Below are 20,655 nucleotides of genomic sequence, written 5' to 3'. Positions count from 1 at the left end.
TCTGTTTTGGTTTCTTATTATATGGAATTTAAAGTGCTCTGCAACAGGAGAAATTGTTTTTCATCTAAATTTATTTAGCACAGTGTATAATTTTAAAAGTGTACATCTGAATTATCCTAGCTAAGGAACTAATGGCAGTTGGTGGGACATTTCCATTCCACCAGTGAAAGCCAGGTCAGGTTCTGTCTTCAAGCCTATGGAAACTGAAATACCCGTTGAAACAGATCTGCAGGCTTGATGGTTTAAAATAAGAACTATTCAATCAAGCACTCATACATTTTCCTATTGTGTATTTCAACAATGAAATTTCCAAGCCTGATTAGCAGAGTAACTTTTTTGTAGTGTAAACTCTGTTTACTATATGCTTTTTTTTTAAGTTGGAAAGTTTAAGTGGCCAGCATTGAAAGAATGGTAATGTTTTGATTTGTACAATACTACTTAGTAGTAGTACTCAGTACAAGTGATATTTGTTATGGATCTAGAATACTAACAGCTTTCACCAGAGAAGGAGCTCCGTTACCAGAGAGGCAGTGTCAGGTTTCTGAGGTCAGTGTGAAGGCAACAGCTTATCTGTTCATAGTTGAGTGGGTTTTGAACCTGGGATCAAGAGATTGGAAGATGGGAAGAAGGTAAAACTGCTGAAAGTGTCTCTGTAGTGTTCTCCTCATTCAGAGAAATATCACAGGAAACAGCATCAGTTATTCTAGAGATTTCTTTTCCTGCCATCAATTTACTGGACCAGCAAAGCAGAAGAAGCCAAAAGAAGATGGACATTAGTGACCGCAGAGTGTGTAAAATCTGTTCATGGGTTCATGATAACAGAATACATGTAAAGAGCAGAACAGTTTCCATTCCTAGACCTTTCCGCAAGGAAGCATTTAGGCAACTTGGGTATGCAGCGATGAAGTTGTGAAGGCCAAAGCGCAATTGGAGTTTTAGCTAGCAAGGAACATGAAGTATGTTAACCACAAGAGAGAGGTTGTGGAAAGTGTGGGTCCCTTACTGAATGGGGGAGGCAACATAGTGACAGATGATGAGGAAAAGGCTAAAGTACTCAATGCCTTTTTTGACTTCCATTTTCACAGGCAAGATCAGCTCCCACACTACTGCACCAGGCAGCAAAGTTTGAGGAGGAGGCTAGCAGTCCTCAGTGGTGAAAGAACAGGTAGGGGACTATTTAGAAAAGCTGGACATGGGTCTGGATGGGATGCATCCAAGGGTTCTGAAAGAGTTAGCTGATGAGACTGGAGAGCCACTGTTCATATCTTTGAAAACTCATGTGACTGATGGAGGTCCCAGACAATTTGAAAAGGACAAATATAGTGCCCATCTTTAAGAAAGGGAAGAAGGAGAATCCAGGGAACTACAGACTGGCCAGCCTCACCTTAATCTCAGGAAAACTCATGGAGCCAGGTCCTCACAGAATCCATTTCTAAGCACTTGGAGGAGAAGAAGGTGATTAAGAACAGTCAGCATGGATTCACCAAGGGCAAGTCATGACTAAACTGACTGGATTCTGTGATGAGACAACTGGCTCTGTAGATGTGGGGAAAGCAGTGAGCTTGATATACTTTGACTTCAGCAAGACTTCTGATACCTTGTCCTACAGCATTCTTGCAAGCAAGCTGAGGAAGAATGGGTTAGAATGAGTGTAAGGTGGATAGAAAGCTGGCTGGATTGTCGGGCTCAACGGGTAGTAATCAATGGCTCAGTGTCTAGGTGGTAGCTGGTATCAAGCGGAGTACCCCAGGAGTTGGTCCTGAGGCCAGTTTTGTTCAAAATCTTCATTAACAGTCTGGAATATGGGATGGAGTGCACCCAAAGCAAGTTTGTAGATGACATCAAGCTGGGATGATACACTGGAGGGTAGGGCTTGGATTCAGAGTGTCCTAGACAGGTTGGAGGATTAAGCTAAAAGAAATCTTATAAGGTTCAACAAGGGCAAGAGCAAGGTCCTGCATTTTGGATGAAACAGTTGCATGTACTGCTACAGCCTGGGGACTGACTGGCTAAGCAGCAGTTCTGCTGAAAAGGACTTGGGGGTTACATGGAAAATACGCTGGATATGAGTCAGTAGTTTGCCCTTGTTGCCAGGCAGGCTAACAGCATATTGTGCTGCATTAGCAGGAGTGTTGCCAGTAGATAAGGGAAGTAATTATTCAACTCTATTCTGCATTGGTGACGCCACATCTGGAGTAGTGTGTTCAGCTTTGTGTCCCTCACTCTATAGAAAGGATGTGGACAAGTTGGAGAGAGTCCAGTGGAGAGTCCACTGGAATGATCTAGTTGGGATGGTCTTACTTTGAGCAGGGGGTTGGACTAGATTCATAGATTATTAGATTGTAAGGCTGGAAGGGACCTTGGAAGATCATCGCGTCCAGCCTCCTGCACCAAGCAGGGAAGATAACTGGGGGTCAGGTGATCCCAGCAAGGTGACTGTCTAGTCTCCTCTTGAAGGCTTCCAGGGTAGGTGATTGTACCACCTCTGGAGGGAGCTTATTCCACAGTCTGGACACCATGACTGTGAAGAAGTTTTTCCTAATGTTGAGCCTGAATTGGTCTTTCAGGAATTTGTGGCTATTACTCCTAGTTTTCCCCTTGTGTGCCGTGGTGAACAGTTGCTCACTGAGCCCTTGATGTACTCCCCTGGTGTAGGTGTAAGCTGCTACCAGGTCCCTTCTCAGCCTTTTTTTTCTTCAGGCTGAAGAGTCCCAAATCCCTCAGCCTTTCCTTGTATGACTTTCCATGTAAGATTCTGATCATACGGGTGGCTCTTCTTTGGATTCTCTCAAACTTATCCATGTCCTTGTTTAAAGTGTGGTGCCCAGAACTGGACACAGTACTCCAGCTGTGGTCTCACCACTGCTAAGTACAGTGGAAGAATCACTTCCTTGATTTTGCTGGAGATACATCGATTGATGCATGCCAGAGTATTATTTGGCCTACTGGCTACAGCATTGCACTGCCAGCTCATATTCATACTGCTGTCTATTATTACCCCCAGGTCCCTTTAATTTGTGGTGTTAGTCAGTTTGGTGCTGCCAAGCCTGTAGGTATGTTGGGTTGCTTGTCCCGAGGTGGAGCACTTTACATTTCTCAATGGTGAACTTCATCTGATTCTGATCCGCCCAACTTGCTAGCCTGTCTAGGTCCACCTGTATCTATCTATAGCCTGTATTCAAGAGTGACCACACTTTGCCATAACGTGGTGTCAGCTACAAACTTGGCCAGTGAGCTCTTCATCCCCTCATCCAAATAGTTAATAAAGATGTTGAAAAGTAGTGGACCAAGCACCGACCCCTGCGGGACACTGTTGCCCACTTCTCGCCAGGATGACAGATCTGTTCACTATGATTCTCTGCGTCCTGTCCTGCAGACAGTTTCTTACTCATTTGACTGTCTCGGGGTTAAGCCCACAATCCTCCAATTTTTCTCATGAGGACATCCTGGGATACTAGATCAAAGGTCTTTTGGAAGTCAAGGTATACAATGTCAACCTGCTTTCTTGTGTTCAGGTGGCGAGTTACCTGGTCACAGAAGGAGATGAGGTTGGTAAGGCAAGACCTGCCTGACATTCTGAAGTCCCTTCCAACTCTAATTTTCTATGATTCTGTGAAGTGGTGGTGATAGTACTTCTCATTACTTTCAGTTTACTCCACGAGTAGCATGCTGTAGAAGTCACAGCTTTTTAGTGGAGGAGGATGTATGTATGGGAGTTCTTTGCATGCCGTAGTCCTCCTTTCATTGTGTTCATGCTCTAGCAAGGGAGGATGAAAGCTTTCAAAACATGTTTTTCCAGAAAGAAAAAATAAAGGAGGCATTTGTAAATTCTCAAATTGACAGAGTTTCTTTTGATACATACCTTAAAGCTTTCATTTTTCTTATTTTCCTACCCATAACACTGAACTAATGAGGTAGGCACAGTGAATTTTTTCTTGACTGTAAAGCAAATAAAAATTCTTTTAAGACCAGTTTCTATTTTAATGACTTTGAACTACCATATTGGACATGCACTTTTTTTCAAAAGTGGCTGGGGAGAGATGAGAGAGGCATCTTGATTAAATACTTGCATGATTCTTTGTGTGACCCTCCTTTCTCTAAGTAGCATATTTGTGTGAATCTGTAGTGTTCACAATGTTGGCTTACTATCCTTTTGCTACAGTTTGAGTAAATTGTAAAAAAAAAAAAAAAAAAAAAAGAACTTGAACTGCATGTCAGTAAAAGAACATGTGTGCACTCATGGACATGCTTCCTGTTCATCAGTTTGTAACTCAGAGAAAAATATATGCTAATACATAACCTCTATGTGAGCCTGTTTAATATTTTTTTATTTTCCAGATATTTATCAAAATTTGGGAAAAATAAAAGTGGTCTAAACTGACCTGTGAGCCATGTGCCTAACCTGTTTAATACTTGTACTTCTGACATAATAGGAAGCACCTTGTCTATAAAGTTCAGAACCTACATTAGCTGTTCATCTTTTTGTAGTAATTGCTGTGTTGTGTATGAAACATCTTTTCTAGGTGGGAAGTCCTTTGGTCAGAGGCGCCTACCAAGGTGAATGGTCCTCAGGCTCGTCAGTTCACACCTTGCATCAAACAGATCAACTTTCCTACCAACTTAATTCGGCTGGAAGTAAATAGCTCCCTTTTGGACTATTACACTGAATTAGATGCAGTAGTGCTACATGGTGTGAAAGAGAGACCTGTGCTTTCACTGAAGACTACAATGATTGATATGAATGATATTGATGAGGATGAAGATGAAGATGAAGAAAAAGATGGTGGTGGAATGGAAAGTCTTAATAAACAGTTCAGTGTTGCTGCCCTCAAGGAATGGCCAACAAATGGATATTTTGATAAACTGCCTTATGAGGTAAGGTAAAAAATGCTTATACTGAAATAGAATCGTCTCAAGTACCTGGACTGCAGAGATGCTGCACAGTTACTGATGCAAGGCTGTTGTTATTTTCCAGTTATGCAGTTCTTGTCCTCTGGTTGTAGGTGTCTAGTTTACATAATTATGTTATGGTTATTTCTTAGGAGTCATAATATGTTGATCTGTATGCTTTGGCTGATGGCTGTTAGCTAGCCAATGTGCAGGTATTTGCATAAGCATTGTACAGTTATTTCTCAATACCTTATACTATAAGCATGGGTGGATCTAGGATTTTGAAAAGGGGTTGCTAGTAGTATGATGCATCATCCCATAACAATGATATTTTTCTCCACTTAAAAAGAAACTGCAAGTATTAATACTATGCTAAGAGCCTAGGTCTCTGTTATTCTGTTTAAGATTTAGGCAAAAACAAGTATAACTGAGTTGTTTGTGTCTGTTGGTGCAGGGCTGGCAACTCCAGGATGGGGCAGGTACTTGTTGCCAGGGAGTACAGCTGTTAAACCTGCAGCCTGGCCATGGACAGAATTGCTCTGTGCACCCTCATACTTGTCCTCCAGAGATTCCACTGTCCCCAAGGTGCCCTTCCCTGCCCTATATGCGTTGCCACCTCAAATGCCCCTGGCTTTACTCTGTCCCTGTTATCCCACATAATTTCCCCATACATAGCCATCCCCATTGTGCTCCAAGCCTCATCAGACTCCCCCATTCCCTTTACACCCCTCTGAGTCCTACCCTGCCCTCTCATTGTCCCATGAACACACTACATCTTGCACAGACTCATTCCCCTCATGCCCCAGTGAGCCCCATCCTGTACCTCCTAAGCATCCAAACTTCACTGCAGTTCCTAAAATCCTGTGTCCCCTTCACCTACAGTCCCTCTTGTTTCCAACCTCTTCAGACAGTTTCAGCCCCATAGCACCTTCCATACCTTCAGCTTCAAACCTCATTTGCCCCCACACCCTCATAACATCTCAGTTCTTCCTCACCCCACAGGCTCCCTCTTCTGCAAAAGCCTCTTGTTGCCCATGCCATGCTATGTAGCCCCTCATTGCCACCAGGAGTCCTTTCTCCATCAGAACCTCTCCCAAACAGTTCTCCCCACTCCTCACAGTTGCCAGCTATGGGACAGGTGCGGGCACGAGGCAAATCTCTTCTTCCTACCACTCCCCTTCTCCACAGCGTGCCCATACCTGGCTTCCACTGGTTTCCACCCTCAGCATACAGAAACAAACAGTTGGGTTCAGGGGAGGACTTGCTTCAGTCATTTGAAACACCGTTACCCAAGGAAACTAGCCTCTCCAGATCCACCCTTCCTTGGCTTTATGCTGCCCTGGTTTTGCTGCTGATTCAGCCTCCCACGGCCCCCGCTGTGTGCTGCAATGAATAACCCAGGGAAGGGTCCATGCACTAACTTATCTTTTTACCTCGCCTCTACAGCTGAGCCTGCTGCTTCCCCTCCTTTCCAGTCTCTGACTTGTAACCTTGAATACACTATGAACAGAGCCACCCAGTACAGTTCTTAGGTAGTGGCTCACCTTTATTTGACACCCTAATGAATGGTCAGAGAAATCTTACCAGGAAAATGGTATAAGAAAGGATAGCTTGAATAGTGGAAGATCATGGGCTGCTAACACCTGTGGAGTGAAGGACAGAAATCAAGTAGATAATAATGAGCCATTAAGTCAGTTGACTCTGTTGCCCCCCCCCCAAAATGCAGCTGTCCCTGTGGGCAGTTGGTTTTAGCTCTGAGTGGAGCAGAAATCAAAGGGGGCTGTGACTGCACTACTAACTCCCACCTCTTCCACTTTTCTGATCTACCCCTGATCATGAGCACATATTTTATCCCAGCTATTACCATTCTCACTTACGATACTTGAATTTTTCATCTGCTGTCCAATAATATAGATTTTCATAGACTTTTCATAGACATTAGGGCTGGAAGGGACCTCGGGAGATCATCGAGTCCAGATGATGGTGCTGTGGCTTTCTGTTCCTTTAATTTTGAAAAAGAGAGAACTTGTGTGAAAGAGAGAAAATAGTATGCAGATTGCTGAAATAGGATGATATGTTTTGATTTGTTTTGAAGAAATCCCTGTTTCCATAGAGTATCCAGAGTTTCAGCATTAATGTAATTGTTCCCCCTCAGGATAAAGAGGGTAGTTTGGGAATGGAATGCTGCTGGTGTATATGCTGCTTGGTTGTAATAGTTTCTTTAGGGACCACAGCCAGTTATACAGATTGCAGCCATCACCAAGCTGCCCTGGCCAGCCAGCAGCATTGAAGAGAACCAGGGATGCATAAGCAGTTGAAGGTCTCAGTCTTCCCCTCCAACCTTCCCTTCCTCCGCAGATGTCAGTGGCTGAGTGGTGAAAAGGAGGCAGTCTTTGCTTGGCTTTCTCCTGTACTTATGTAAGCTGATCAGGTTTCTAGTTTTGGATCCTTTTAGTCTGGCAGAGAAGGCAAAATTGCTTCTTTCCTTGCAAATCGTGAGCAGCAGCTACTGCTGCTCAGAGTGATCTGAATTTGCTTGGGAAGTGTTCCTGGAGCAAAACAGGAAATGATGTAGAGTGGGGGGTCTCTTAGCATCACCTGGAGCTACGGCTGGAGCTATTTAAACTTTAAACTTTGTTTTAAAGTTCATGGTATAGCTCAAATACCAGTTCTCTTCTTAACAGTCATCCTTGAGGGCCATGGTTGAGTGCCTCAGTAGCTGGCCACATTGGGTATTGCTGCATTATGGCTTTATCTGGGAAGAACAATTGTGTTGATACTCCTTGTAGAAAAACAAGAAGGAAAAAAAAGAGTTCAGTGAAGAAGGACACAAAGGGTTTTACTTAAGTTATCCTTTCAACTCTTTTTTAAAATCTTTTTATAGGTTTTCCTTACTGCCTACGTTAAAATATATATTAGTCAATATAATAAAACATTCTTGAATTATCACAAGGCATATATCATAGTTTAGTTATATGTAATATTGTTGATACTGGTATCTTACACACATAAGATGCAGGCACAACTTCATGATATTTCTGACATTTTAATTGTTCTGTCTATACTCTGGAATGCTGACAGTTCTAGAAAATCTTGGCTTTCATTACTTTTTTAAAAATTTTGTTTTGGTTTGCTTTGTTTTTTGTTTTATAATGTAAAGAAAATACTTCTGAGGCTGGTAAAACCTGTTTAAAGGCTGTTAAAAGTCTGATTTAGGAAGGACTAATACCATCTTTACTTGTATATAAGATGATCCACCTTCAATAATTAGATTCTATATATGGCAAATATATAAATTGGTTATCATTTTCCAGATATAGTCTCTAATTATTGGAAGTTTGTCTTGAATTTGTCAACCTCCCACTGCTACAACAGGGAAAATAAGTCTGGGTGGTCAGCTCCTTTGCCCTTGGATTCCTTGCAGCTCCCTCCCCCTCCCTCCTTACGGTCAGACCCTGCTCTCCCTGTGCATGTGGAAGCGCAGAACAAAGTTGAAAAAACTGACCTTGATAGCTGTAGCAACTTGCATATTGTACCCATAAACTGAATTCACCCAGAGATAATGCAAGTTTTTTGGAAACTGCTTCAAGTTTTAGCACAGGTACTCCATAAACACACTATTAAGAGGCACTTTAGAACCTACTTAGAGTGAAAACCTTTTTTTCCCCAAAATATTTATTTCTATACACAGTAAAATCCCTGTTATCTGGCGTGAGTGGGGAATGGGGGGTGCCAGGTATCTAAAAATGCCAGTTACCAGTTTTCAGCTGGACATGGAGTGGGGCCGGGGGGAAGGGGGGAGTTGTGGTGGCCACAAGTGCAGTGTCTGCAGCACAGGGTGGTGGGTGGCGGTGGTGGCCACCATTTGGGAGCTTCCTCTGCATCTGGCCAGCTGGCCGGAAATTCCAGTTAATAGTGTTCTGGTTATTCAAAAGCTGGATAACAGGGATTTTACTGTCTGTCTGTCTGTCTCTCTTTATATATATCTATACCCGCCTGCCCTTGTGGTTCACTTGGCAGCTCAAAACACAGTACAAACCCATTCTACAGTAAACACTGCATGACCAAACTATGTATAATATTAGTCCAAAGCTGAAAGGCCTTCTCATGTAGTTCATTGGGCTGGGCCCCAATAGAGTCAACAGCATTTCAAGATATGGTGACCCCACAGCTCGCAACTGCTCAGTTTGTGTGTGCACTCTGGATACCCCCCACAAAGGATTAATGTCCTAATTGCTCCCCCCGTCCCCCGCCCCCCTCAGTCATGACAGGAACTGGCTGTTTTTGTCATCAGTCCTGGGATCCTCCAAAAACTTCTATGAAGATGAGGCATAGGGCAACCTGGTGTGGCTTCACATTCTGAGGGTGGGGCCACGTTAATCATGTGACAGGCTGAGAAGAGGGGGTAACAGAGGCATTTGGGTAAACCGAAGCCCTGTTTGGTGGTATCTGCCAGACATTTAAAGCTGGTGAAGAAACTGGAGTCACTGGAAATGGGAAAGAAAGGTGCAGCTCAGCTGTGAGGGTATGGAGGAAGTCAAAATGCATGTAATGTAGTGGTTCACTAGGACTTGAAAAGGAGTTGGCACTGAGGGGGACTGCTCAATGGCACTACCATATGTTTTAGGTTTCAGTAACCCAGGGGTAGGCAACCTTTTTTGGCCAGAGTGTGGGGAAAAAAAACACAATGTCTACCTTGGAAGATGCTGGAGTGCTGCATTCCAGAAAACCAAAGTGGTGGGGGAGTGGGGGGTGGGAGGGGTGGTACATAACAGGATGCACTGCATATTAGTATATGTAATAATCATTAATGCTGCCCTTGTTGTTGTGCGTTCCTTTTGTTAAGCATGTTGCAGTGGGAGAGTGAGAGGGGAAAAAAAGAGAAATAAGAGGAAGAGGAGAGGGAGAAAGAAAAGAGAGGAGAACACCCACACACCCTCCCCAGATGCGTGGGCATACAGATCCAGGCTGCTGGGCCACTGGACAAAGTCTGACCCAACAGTGCCCAGAACCCCTGGGCTTCCCCAGGGAGCCAGCCCCAAGGCTGCAGTGCAGCTGGCCAAGGCCCCAGCCTAGAGCCTGCCCATCGGTCTGACCACCCACCCACTCCACACACCTAAGGCCCTAAGCTGGCAGGACCATTCAGGATATCTAAACTGTTATCCCCAGAGAGGCTGGGAGAGCACATGATGGTACATTTCCACCACAGTCCCTCCACCCTGTTGCCAAGGCAGCGGTTGTAGGGAGGGCATCAAGGAGTGTTTTCCCCCAGGAAAGCAAATCAGACTGGCTCTGAACTGACAGTGCTGGCTATTTATAACACCCCACTGGGCCCAGGGCACTGCTCTGGGGTCAGGCCAGTGCAGCAGGGGAGGGGAGAGCTGGGCTGGAGCTGGGGAAGTCCGTTCTCGTACCCTGAAAGGACCGAGGCAGTAAGCCAGATCCTCCTCAAGGGCTCCTGGGGCTTGACCCCTGCCCTAGGCCCTGGCCCCAAGGAGCAAGTCTCATCCTCACTCTAAGCTGCAATGCACAGAGGCACAGAAAAACGGGGGACTTGCCCATGGCCCTGGAGGATGGAAGTGACATAGCTGGGGCTGCTGGTCTGAGGTCCCAGTAGGAGACTGGAACAGCCCCAGGCTGCATTGTTCCTGAGCAGCAGCCACATGGCTCTGCCCAGCATCTCTAAGAGCTCAGGTGCAGAGGAGGGAAGCTTGTTCCTTCTAAAGACGATGCCCAGAGGACAGATCACCTCAGATATAGTTCCCAGCACTTCCTGGATCTCTGGAGGGGCCAGATCTGGATCTCTGGAATGACCAAGCTTTTCAAAACCTTGTAGCATGGAGTTGATGCTGGAGGTGTAGAGCCCAGCGCAGCTATTTGCAGCCTGGCCTGGCTACAAACAGCTGTGCCAGGCTCTGGAGCCCACTCATTATATCTGTGCTGGGAGTGGGGGAGTGACTGTGGTTGCGCTGCGTCAGGCCCCTTCCCCACAGTCTGGTCTGAGGTACACGTGCACGCACCAGCACAGAGCTGATGCTGGAGCCAGGCACAGCTGTTGCAGCCTCCCAGCTGTGGCCAGCCCCAGCTCCGGGTAGCTGCTGCCAGTCATGGAGCCCGGGCTGCTTGCAGCCTCCCAGCTGCCTGCTGGCAGCAGCCTGGGCTCTGTAGCTGGCAGCAGCTACCCAGACCTGGGGCTGGTGGTGGCATGCTGAGCAAAATGGCCTCGTGTCATGCACACATGCTGGGGGTTGCTGACCCTTGCAATAACCTATCTTTGTGATAGATTCCCATTGGCATTCTTGATAGCTAACAAACTTCCCTTGCTGCAACTTGAGACCACTGCTCCGTGCCCTGTTATCTGCCACCACTGAGAACAGTCTAGCCCCATTCTCTCTGTAACCACCCTTCAGAGAATTGAAGGCTGTTATCAAATCCTTCCTCAGTCTTCTCTTTGGACTAAATAAGCCCGTTTCCCTCAGCCTCTCCTCATACATCATGTTCCCCCAGCCTCTAACCATTTTTGTTGTTGGCTGCTGGACTCTCCAATTCATCCATATCTTTTCTTCTGTAGTGGGGGGCCCAAAACTGGACACAGTACTCCAGATATAGTGTTACCAGTGCTGAGTAGAGGGGAATAATTACTTTCCTTAGTCTACCGACTACAACTCCTAATAATGCAGTCCAGTATGCTGTTAGCCTTCTTCTCAACAAGAGCACACTGTTAGCTCATTTTTAGCTAATTGTCCACTGTAACCTCCAGTTCTCAAAGATGACGGCTAGTGGCTCTGCTGTCACATTAATCAACTCAGTATCTTGGGTGCATCATGTCCAGTCCTATGGACTTGTACATGTCCAGCTTTTCTGAGTAGTCCCCAACCTGTTCTTTCATCACTGTTGACTGCTCACGTTCTCATCAAACTGTGTTGCTCAGTGCAGTAGTCTGGGAGTTGACTGTGTCTGTGAAGTGTGAGGTACAAAAGGCATTGAATACTTCAGCCTTTTCTGCATTGTCTGTCACTAGGTTACCTCTCCTATTCAGTAAGGGACCCATACTTTCCCTGATCTTCCTCTTGTTGCTGACACATCGAGAAACCCTTCTTCTTACCTTTCACATCCTTTGCTAGCTGCAACTCCAGTTGCTGCCACTGCCATCCAGTTGCTTTCCTGATTTCATCTTTGCATGCCCAGACAATGATCTTCTATTCCTCCATAGTCATTTGTCCAAGTTTCTACTTGTAAGCTTCCTTTTTGAGTTTTCGCTTGCTGAACAGTTGTCTGCTAAGCCAAGCTGGTCTTCTGCCCTACTTGCTAGTCTTCCTGAGCATCGGGATGCTTTGTTCCTGTGCCCTCAGTAAGGTTTCTTCAGAATACAGCCAGCTGTCCTGGATTCCTTTGCCTCTCAGACTGGCCTCCCATGGGATCCTGCCCTGCCCTTCAGTTTCCTGAGGGAGTCAAAGTCTCCTTTTTTGAAATCCGGGGTCCTCTTCTCCTTCCTTCCTTTCCTCAGGAACCTGAACTCAGTCATCTCACGCCCAAATTGCCATCCACTTCTACCTTCCCCACCTAATCTTCCCTGTATGTGAGCAGCGGGTCAAAAAAGTCATGGCCTTTAGTTGACTTCTCCAACACTTGCACCAAAAAGTTGTCCCCAACACCCTCCAAAACGTTCCTGGGTTGCCTGTGCATGGCTGTATTGCCCTCCCAGGAGATGTCAAAGTCCCTCATGAGCCAAGGAAACTTCCACTTGCTGACTGAAAAAGCCTCATTCTCCTGGTCTGGTGGTCTATAGCAGACACCCACCATGGTATCACCCTTGTTTTCATTACTGAGCACATGCTGCTTTTTGTAATAGTCCCAAGATAGACAGTGTATTTAATGCGGTTTCCTTGTATGCAAATGTAAGATGAGGGGCTTTTTCCCCAAAGTTGACTGGGGGAAAATTGTCTTACATTCGAGTAATGCGGTACATTGATCTGCAGCATATGAGTTAACTGGATAATTTTCATGTTCTCATCTTTAACTGCATATTTATGTGGGTTTTTAAGAATTATCATTATGTAGGAAAAAAATTTAATCCACTTAAATAGTTCCTTTGAGTTCCTGTCTCGTGTATCTTCTATCACCATTTTTCTATTTCTTGTATACTGCTTCCCTTTTTTATCTATTTTTACCACTTCGGATGCTATGAATGCTTTTGTGTGGTCTGTCAGGTACAACGGAGCAACTCTGTTTTCTTGTTTTCATCTAAAGATTCCCTAAATACAGGCAGAATATCCAAGTACTAGAAAAATATTTGTGTTACTGGGTCTGTTACACCCTGATCTTTTTCTACTTTTTCTACTACTTTGACCAGATGTGCAAGACTGGTATTAAGTAACCCATAACATTTTTCCCTTCTGTGGTGAATGTAAGGAATTGAACTGGGTCAGACTTGTGCATCTTCTTTGAGATCTTGTCCCTGAGCTGGTTCTGAGAAAGCTGATAACATATTTTTAATGGACAATTTATGGGATAATTAGTATCAAGGAATGAACAAGTTGTTCCTAGTGATTTCTTGTGATTTTTCACCCTCGGGATAAAACTAAGCTTTGGCATCTGGTGTATCTTGTGGAGCCTCAAACTAAGTAGTAGAGGTAATATACCTAATGAATTGCTTATAGTGCTAATAATGGTTGGTTAATGCCCTAATTTGAGAGAGTTTGTCCCCTATATTTTATTCCTATGTAATGGGACTGTGTATATTCTCATTATTTGAGCCAGTCCTTCCAGATATCCGAGCTCGATTCCAGTCCCACAAGTGTTCCCCAGACATTTCTTTTGCCCCTTTCCTCAGCTTGAAACAAGGGCAGAGATTCCTCTGATCCTTGATGTGCTTGCAGCAGTTTTGTGCAGCAGCTTTTGCAGTGAGTTCATGAGTCTTACGTGAACCCTGACCTTCCAGAAAACAGCAGCCAAGGTCAAATCCTGAAATAACCTGCTAGCCAAGCTTGCTGGATCAACATGGGGAGCTATAGCCACAACACTGCAGATCTCAGCTCTTGCCCTATCATACTCAGTAGCAGAGTACTATGCACCTGTTTGGCAAAGGTCATCACACACTTCTTGTTGACACCCAGCTGAATGCAGCCATGCATATCATAAATGGAACCCTCCGTTCAACTCCCCTCCCCTGGCTTTCTGTCTTTGCAAATATCACTCCCCCACACATCCCTCGATTGATGATGACTCAAAAGCTGGTTGAAACTATTTGCGCTGCATCTCACCTACAACTTTACAACAATCTGCTTAATCTACCCAAGGCCCACCTTTCCTCGCAACTCCCTGTATGGAGCAATGTCCTAGATCAGGTCCTGTTTGCAGATACCCTTTGGATCAAGGAATGGGAAATGCACAAAAACACAAATAAGTTCCTTGTGACAAACCCCACTCATCAACTAGCTGGCTTTGAATTAAAATGGCAAGATTAGTTCCTGCTAAACACATTCAGGACAGGCCAAGCCCCCAGTGCAGCCATCTTCCACTGCTGCGGTCTCTGTGCTAACCCATTGTGCTCTTGTGGAGAGACACCAACAATGTTGCAAATTATTGAGGAGTTTCCCCTCTTCAAATGAAGAGGCAGATTAAAAACTTTGAAATCAGTTAACGAGGAGGCTATTGCTTGGCTCCGTAGATTTGCATTTGCTAAATAATAATCAGCCTTACACTCCAGAAAGGTATTTGAAAGGGCCTTGGTGAAGGCTGAAGTGGGGTTTAGCAGTGTATCATCAGATTTCAGCCCACTTTTCCATAACGTAAGAAAAGTGTGTTCACCGGTTGGAGTGTACAGACTTTCCCAAAATGAAGCATGGTATCACTGGTAACAGGCACGAGGCTTTTCTAGTATGTAGACCCTTCTCTTCTGGTCTGCTATCCTGAAGTTGTATTAAAAGCATAAATGCACCAATCCAGGAATTCTTCAGATAGTCTCCCTGTTCAGTCTCTAGTGAATCATTTTGTGCTGCATCCTAAGTTTCAGGGACAGAGTCATCCTTGATCAGATTTGCTTTTTCTGTCTAATCCTCCTAAGGCCAAGGTCAGGGTTGCCTGAAAGTGTCTGAGAAGAGCTGGGGACACCTGATTGGGCATATTTTCTGTGCTACGTAGTCTGAGGCTCAACAAAATGCACCAGATGCTTATCTCTGTCCCTGGGAGTGAAAAAATCGCAAGAAGGCTCTCCTTCTGCATGCTTGAGTCCAAAAGATATTAGAAACATCTTGCTTATCCCTGGGTACCAAGCCAGTTTTCTCTAAAGCTGCCTGCAAGCTTTACAAGCAGTTTTAGGGTTTGTCGGACAAGTAGATTTCACCACTGAAAGGAGATTCGGTGGTTGTATTGTGCCCCAAGGGAACAGACATGAATATAGAATCTGCTATGTCCCTGAAGTACCTGGAGCTGTAAAAATTGAAATGGTAGCCAGACAGATTTTTCTTTTAAAGTGTTACATATTCTTTTATAGCAGTATCCTCCTTATATCTTTCCAGATGAACAGTATGTTGGCATTCAGATAATTATTAAAATGTTATGCTTGTCTCTCATACTTGGGAGAAGAGGATTCACTGATGTCTTGTTAGCTCTTTTACAGTGTCAGTGGAATGACACAAGATTTCCTTAACCTAGTAACCAGCATACTGAACACAATCCTCTTAGCTTGCTAGGCTCTCAGAATAGGATCTGGCACATGAAAAGGATGTCTTCTCTCCTTGTTTGATTCTACAGTTCCTGGCATATGCAGAGCCTTTTAGAGAGGTCTCCGCATTGCACTTTTTGCTGGTTCTGTTCTTCAACTCCAGGGAAGGCCCAAAAGCTGTATGATATGGTTTTGCTGAATGGATGAAAGCCTGCATCCTGGAAGCATAAAGAAAAATAGAACGATGAAAGTTTCTTGCCCAGTTGGGATCAAAGCCTGAGTGATCTCTGCAAGCTGGGTGAAGAAAAGGCATCTGTAGATGAATTCTGTAACTTGGCACTCTTTCCACACATTTGCTGAGCGCTGTTGGATACATATACATTTGGCTGACACAGCTTTTAGCCACTTGGTATTAAGGACTGTCTGTTCCTTTAAAAAAAACCCATTTGCTGTAAAGGTGGGGGATAGCTGGAAAATATTGCTTCCCGTTTCCTGTCGTGTTCATTAGGGTCCTAAGTGCACTTCTAGGAGTTTGTGCTTTCTTCTTCCTTTACTTGGGCTGTTGATGAAGTCCTCCTCTTACTATTCTAGGTTCTGTGCTTTAGCTTCTATAGTGAGGGAAATTAAAACTTAGTTCTGTCTAGCCAGAGAAGCTTTATTTTTTTCTGAGTAAGGAGATAGTATATACCACCACATTTTCACATTTCAGATCTGAGGGACTCAAATTAGGGAACTTGAAAAAAATCCTGAAAAAGTACAAAAAAAAATACAGATGATGGATTACCAAACTGGCATGTCTGGCTGTTGTTGAACATATATGCTGTAAATTATAGGTACACTGATAAAGACTTTCTTGACCAATATCAATAGCTGTTTATTAACCAGACCTGTTGTCTGATACTAATCTGATAGCCAATTTACAAGAATGCAGCCGGGCAGCTTGGAAAGCAGCATCCTGCTGGAAAGTCTGTGGGGAGAAGGGGCATGGAGGAGGGAAAGGATGTGGGGGCAGGGCAGATCGAGGCCCCCATGGTGAGGGAGGGAATAGGATGTGGGCTGGGGCAGGGCCAGGGGCAGATGCTGCTTAGCCAGGGCAGTGAATGTGTCCCCGGGGCAGGGAGTGGGATGGAGCCATGGGAAGCTTGTCAGGGGGTGCGGGGAGGGGTAAGTGGCTCTCCGCTGTTGTGTACACTCCCAGGGGAGGCATGGGGGGCATGGGCCCCCACCAGATGTGTTCATGGAGTGAGAGTGGGCTGCCTGGTGCAGTCTTGGGACCAGGAACTGCACCAGCCTATTCCTGGTGGGGGGACTGGGTTGGGCCTGGGCTCAGAGCTGGTGAGGGTGGGTGGCAGTGCTGGCAGCTCTGGGAGGGGTGGCGATGTGGGGGGGGCTATGGGGAATTTTGGGGTTGCTATAGACACCTGAGCCCCTCCCCCCCAGCACTGTTCCTGCTCAGGACACTGCTCTGCTGACTTTCCCTTGGTAGCCCTGCACTGGCTGTTTGCCCCCTGCAGCAGGAGACTTCTTAGAGAAAGGCAGCAGAGTGAAGAGCCCCAAGCAGGGGGAGGGGCTGTGCTAGGGGGAGGGTTTGGGGGACTATAGTCACCCCAGAATTCCCCGTAGCCCTCCCATGGCCACCCTCCCAGTGCCTCTGCCTACCCCACACAGCTGAACCGGCCCTGCTCCTGCCAGCTCAGATCCCAGCCCTGGCCCAGCCCTCCAACTGTGAAGAGGCTGATGCTGTCCCTAGGTCCAAGCCTGTAGCGGGCAGCCCGTCTCCCGCGCCAGGGGTGCACACAGTGGTGGAAAGCTGCCCCTTCCCCACCCTCAATGCCCCGTGGTGAGCCGCCTGTGACTTCATCCTGCTTCTGGCCCCAGGGTCCCATTTGCTAACCTGGCTGGGCAGTGCCTGCCCCAGCCCCAGCCCCAGCCCCACTTGCTCCTTGCCTGTCGGGGCCTCAGTCTGCCCCCTACATGCTCCTTCCCTCCCCTATGCCTTTTCCTCCCCACAGACTTACTGGCAGGACACTGCTCTCCAAGCTGCGTTCCTGGCTGAGTGCATGGCAACTGCGCTCCTACTTGCGGCATTTATCAGTGATGTTATTGGCTACACCAGCCAAAAACATCAGCACAGTCCTGCCCCCAGCCCCTTCTCCACCATCTGCTCTGAAGTGTGCGTGCCAAGCAAATGCCTTTGTGTGCCACACTCTGGCACCCATGCAAGGGGTTGCCTACTCCTGCAATAGCCAATAATGTTAACTTTCCTTTTATCGGTGCTGATCCAATATGCAACCAATATGTTGATATACCTCTACCGTAAATAGGCAGACTACAGTGGATACAGTATTAGTAAAGACACGTTCCGTACAATGAAGAGCTGAAAATTAGTTGTCATGGAAAATTATTCCTCAGTTTATATAAACATTCTTTGTTTGACAGGGGAAAAGCAAGCTGTCTACTTTTCTCTAATTTTATTATACACGTTTTCAAGTTAATGGCAAAAAAAGTGAGTTACCACACCGAGAGAATGTGTGCTATGATGACAAAATGGAAAACACACGTGATAAAATTCTAGAACTGGAAGGGGGGTTCATGTAGTCCAACCTCCTGTGTTTATGCTGGTTTGAATACACCTAGGTCATCCCTAGCAGATGTTTACCTACACGTACAATTAATGTGAAGCAATAACTCCTGAACAGTTTGAGCTGGACTAAATTGTTCCTAGGCACACTATCTACACGTGTGCCTGAGACGGCACCAATTTGAGCCCGGATGGAGCAGGCCCCTGGATGGCTGGGCTGACTAGGTGCCATTTATGCCCACTGTTAGCATCTACACATGCATTTCAGCACATTAATTTACTCTGCCCTAAGATAATACTGTCCCCAACCATACTGTCTTACAAGGGAATTAGTTTAGTTGCCCTAACACCAGCACCCATGTAGACAGTGACGTTTTACTGTGGGGCTAATTAGTCTACTCTGCAGTAAGGTACGCTTATGCATGCACCCCCTGAGACGGATGCAGGAGCCCCTTTCTCATTAAAACCAGTCCCTTTATATAGCTCAGCAGCTTTGTCTCCATATAACATAAACAGGCTTTTCACATTCACGCAAACAAACCCATCTTCTCTTCACAGTAAGCAAGCAATTAACATGTAAACCATCCTCTGGTTTCCCTTCAGTCCTCCGACCTAGAGATAGTAGTCTGCCTTAGGCTGCAGGTTTCAGCCTTGCAGCTTTTCTCTCTGATAACCCACAAACCTTTTAACCCACAAACCAAACATCTGGTCTTTTTCTGTGGACCCTGGGAAAGAGACAACTGTGTACTTTGTCCATCAGCTTACCCACTTCCACTCTTTCCTTTCTCTGCTCACAGCTTCCCACCTGGGACCCTTTTTTCTTCAGGTGGCTAGCCAGTTATCCATAAAAGCTAGCCTGTCATCTTGAGCAGGCTTAAAACCACCTTGCTTGCCTGCAGCTGGATGGCAGCTTCTGAGGGTTGACAACTCTTATGCTTACTTACATGCAGGTTTGCAACCTGCTACAGGCACCCGGAACAGTGCTTATCATTTTTGCAAGAGCATGTCAATGTTGACTCGCATTTAGTTTGGCTCTCTTTATAACATCCAGATAATTTTCTGCATGTTGTTGCCTCATTAGTTAATTCTCTGTTTTTTATCTGTGCATTTGATGTTTTTACTTTTAACTCTAGCATTTTGCATTTGTCCTTTTGAATTTCATGTTCTTGACTTCAGACTATCCCTCTAATCTCTCAATGTTGTTTTAAATTCTGATCCTGTGCTCCAATGTGCTTTCCTCCCCAGTCATCATTGGTGTCATCTTCTGATTTTATAAGTGTGTATTTTTTATTCTATCATTCAAGTCACTAGTAAAAATATTGAGTTAGAACTGGGACCAAGATGCATCTCTGGCAGACTCCACTGTGGGTGATCTCCTAGCTTGACAGTGAACTATTAATTATTTCTTTTTAAGAGCAATTTCTCAACCAGTTGTGCAGCCACCTGATGGCAATTGCATCTAAGCTATACTTCCTTTGCTTGCTTATGAGTGTGTCACGTGGGACAGGTTGAAAAGCCTTACTGAAATCAAGGTATATTGCATTTTGTCCTTCCCCCATATCCATTAAGCCCTTTACCCTGTCAAAGAAGGAAATTTAGATTAGTTTGTCATCTGATGTTCTTGGCAAATCCATGTTGGTTGTTATTTATCACTTTATGATTTTTAGGTACCTGCAGTTTGATTGTTTAATGATTTGTTTTAGTATCTTTCCAGGGATTGAGGTTAAGTTGACTGATTTATAATTCCTCAGGTCCTCCTTTTTCCCATTTAAAAAAAAAAGTAAATTTTCCTTTTTAGTCCTCTTGACTTTCCTTGCCCCCAAGGAATTCCAAAAGATAATTGCTAATAGTTCATATGTTATTTTAGTTAGTGGCTTAAGCAGTCTAGAATAAATTTTGTTAGGTCCCTCAACTCATACACCATTATCTTATTTAAAATAATCTTTGACCTGTTTTTTTCCACACATTGGCCTGCACTCCTATGCCTTTGTTAAAATTAATCTCAAGTATCTGGTCACAATTTAATTTTCAAGACTGAAGCAAAGGCGGCATTGAGTACTTCAGCTTCCTCTGCATCATCCATTATTTGCTGTCCTTTCCTATTTAATAGTGTACCTAGCCTTCCCTTTGTTTCCCTCTTACATCTGATATATTTATAGAATCTTCTTTGGTTGCCTGTGTCCTTTGCTAATTAAAACTCATTTTAGATTCTCTGTTTTCATTTCTACATACTTGTGCTCTTCTTTCATACCTGTCCTTAGTTATATGCCCTTGTTTCCATTACTTAAATTATTCTTTTTGATTTTTCAAGTTATTGAAGAGCTCTTGATGTGATCCCATGTGTCTCTTAGTATACAGCCTATCTTTTCTTTGCATCAGAATAGTTAGCTACTGTGCAGTTAATATAGTCTCAGTCCATAATTGCAAGCAATTTTGCATTTTTAGCTCGCAGATTTTCTTCCCAACAGACCTTGCCTATACAGTTTCACTCATTTTTGATGAAGTCTATTTTTCTGAA

The 20,655-nt window shown here is 44.9% G+C and overlaps 1 protein-coding gene across 5 annotated transcripts in view; it reads left to right on the top strand.

Annotated features, from left to right (window-relative positions):
* FBXL4 (F-box and leucine rich repeat protein 4) overlaps window positions 1-20,655 on the top strand; it is a 152,486-nt gene that overhangs the window by 36,458 nt on the left and 95,373 nt on the right. For all 5 annotated transcript variants that reach the window (XM_090037134.1, XM_090037137.1, XM_090037136.1 and 2 more), the window contains one exon: window positions 4,524-4,875. In XM_090037134.1, coding sequence (XP_089893260.1) covers window positions 4,524-4,875 — 352 coding nt within the window. The remainder of the gene's footprint in view (window positions 1-4,523; window positions 4,876-20,655) is intronic.

Source organism: Crocodylus siamensis, chromosome 1 (assembly GCF_052110815.1).
Source record: "Crocodylus siamensis isolate JL-2025a chromosome 1, ASM5211081v1, whole genome shotgun sequence".
Lineage (NCBI taxonomy): Eukaryota > Metazoa > Chordata > Crocodylia > Crocodylidae > Crocodylus > Crocodylus siamensis.
This window is presented reverse-complemented; position numbering and strand designations above follow the sequence as displayed.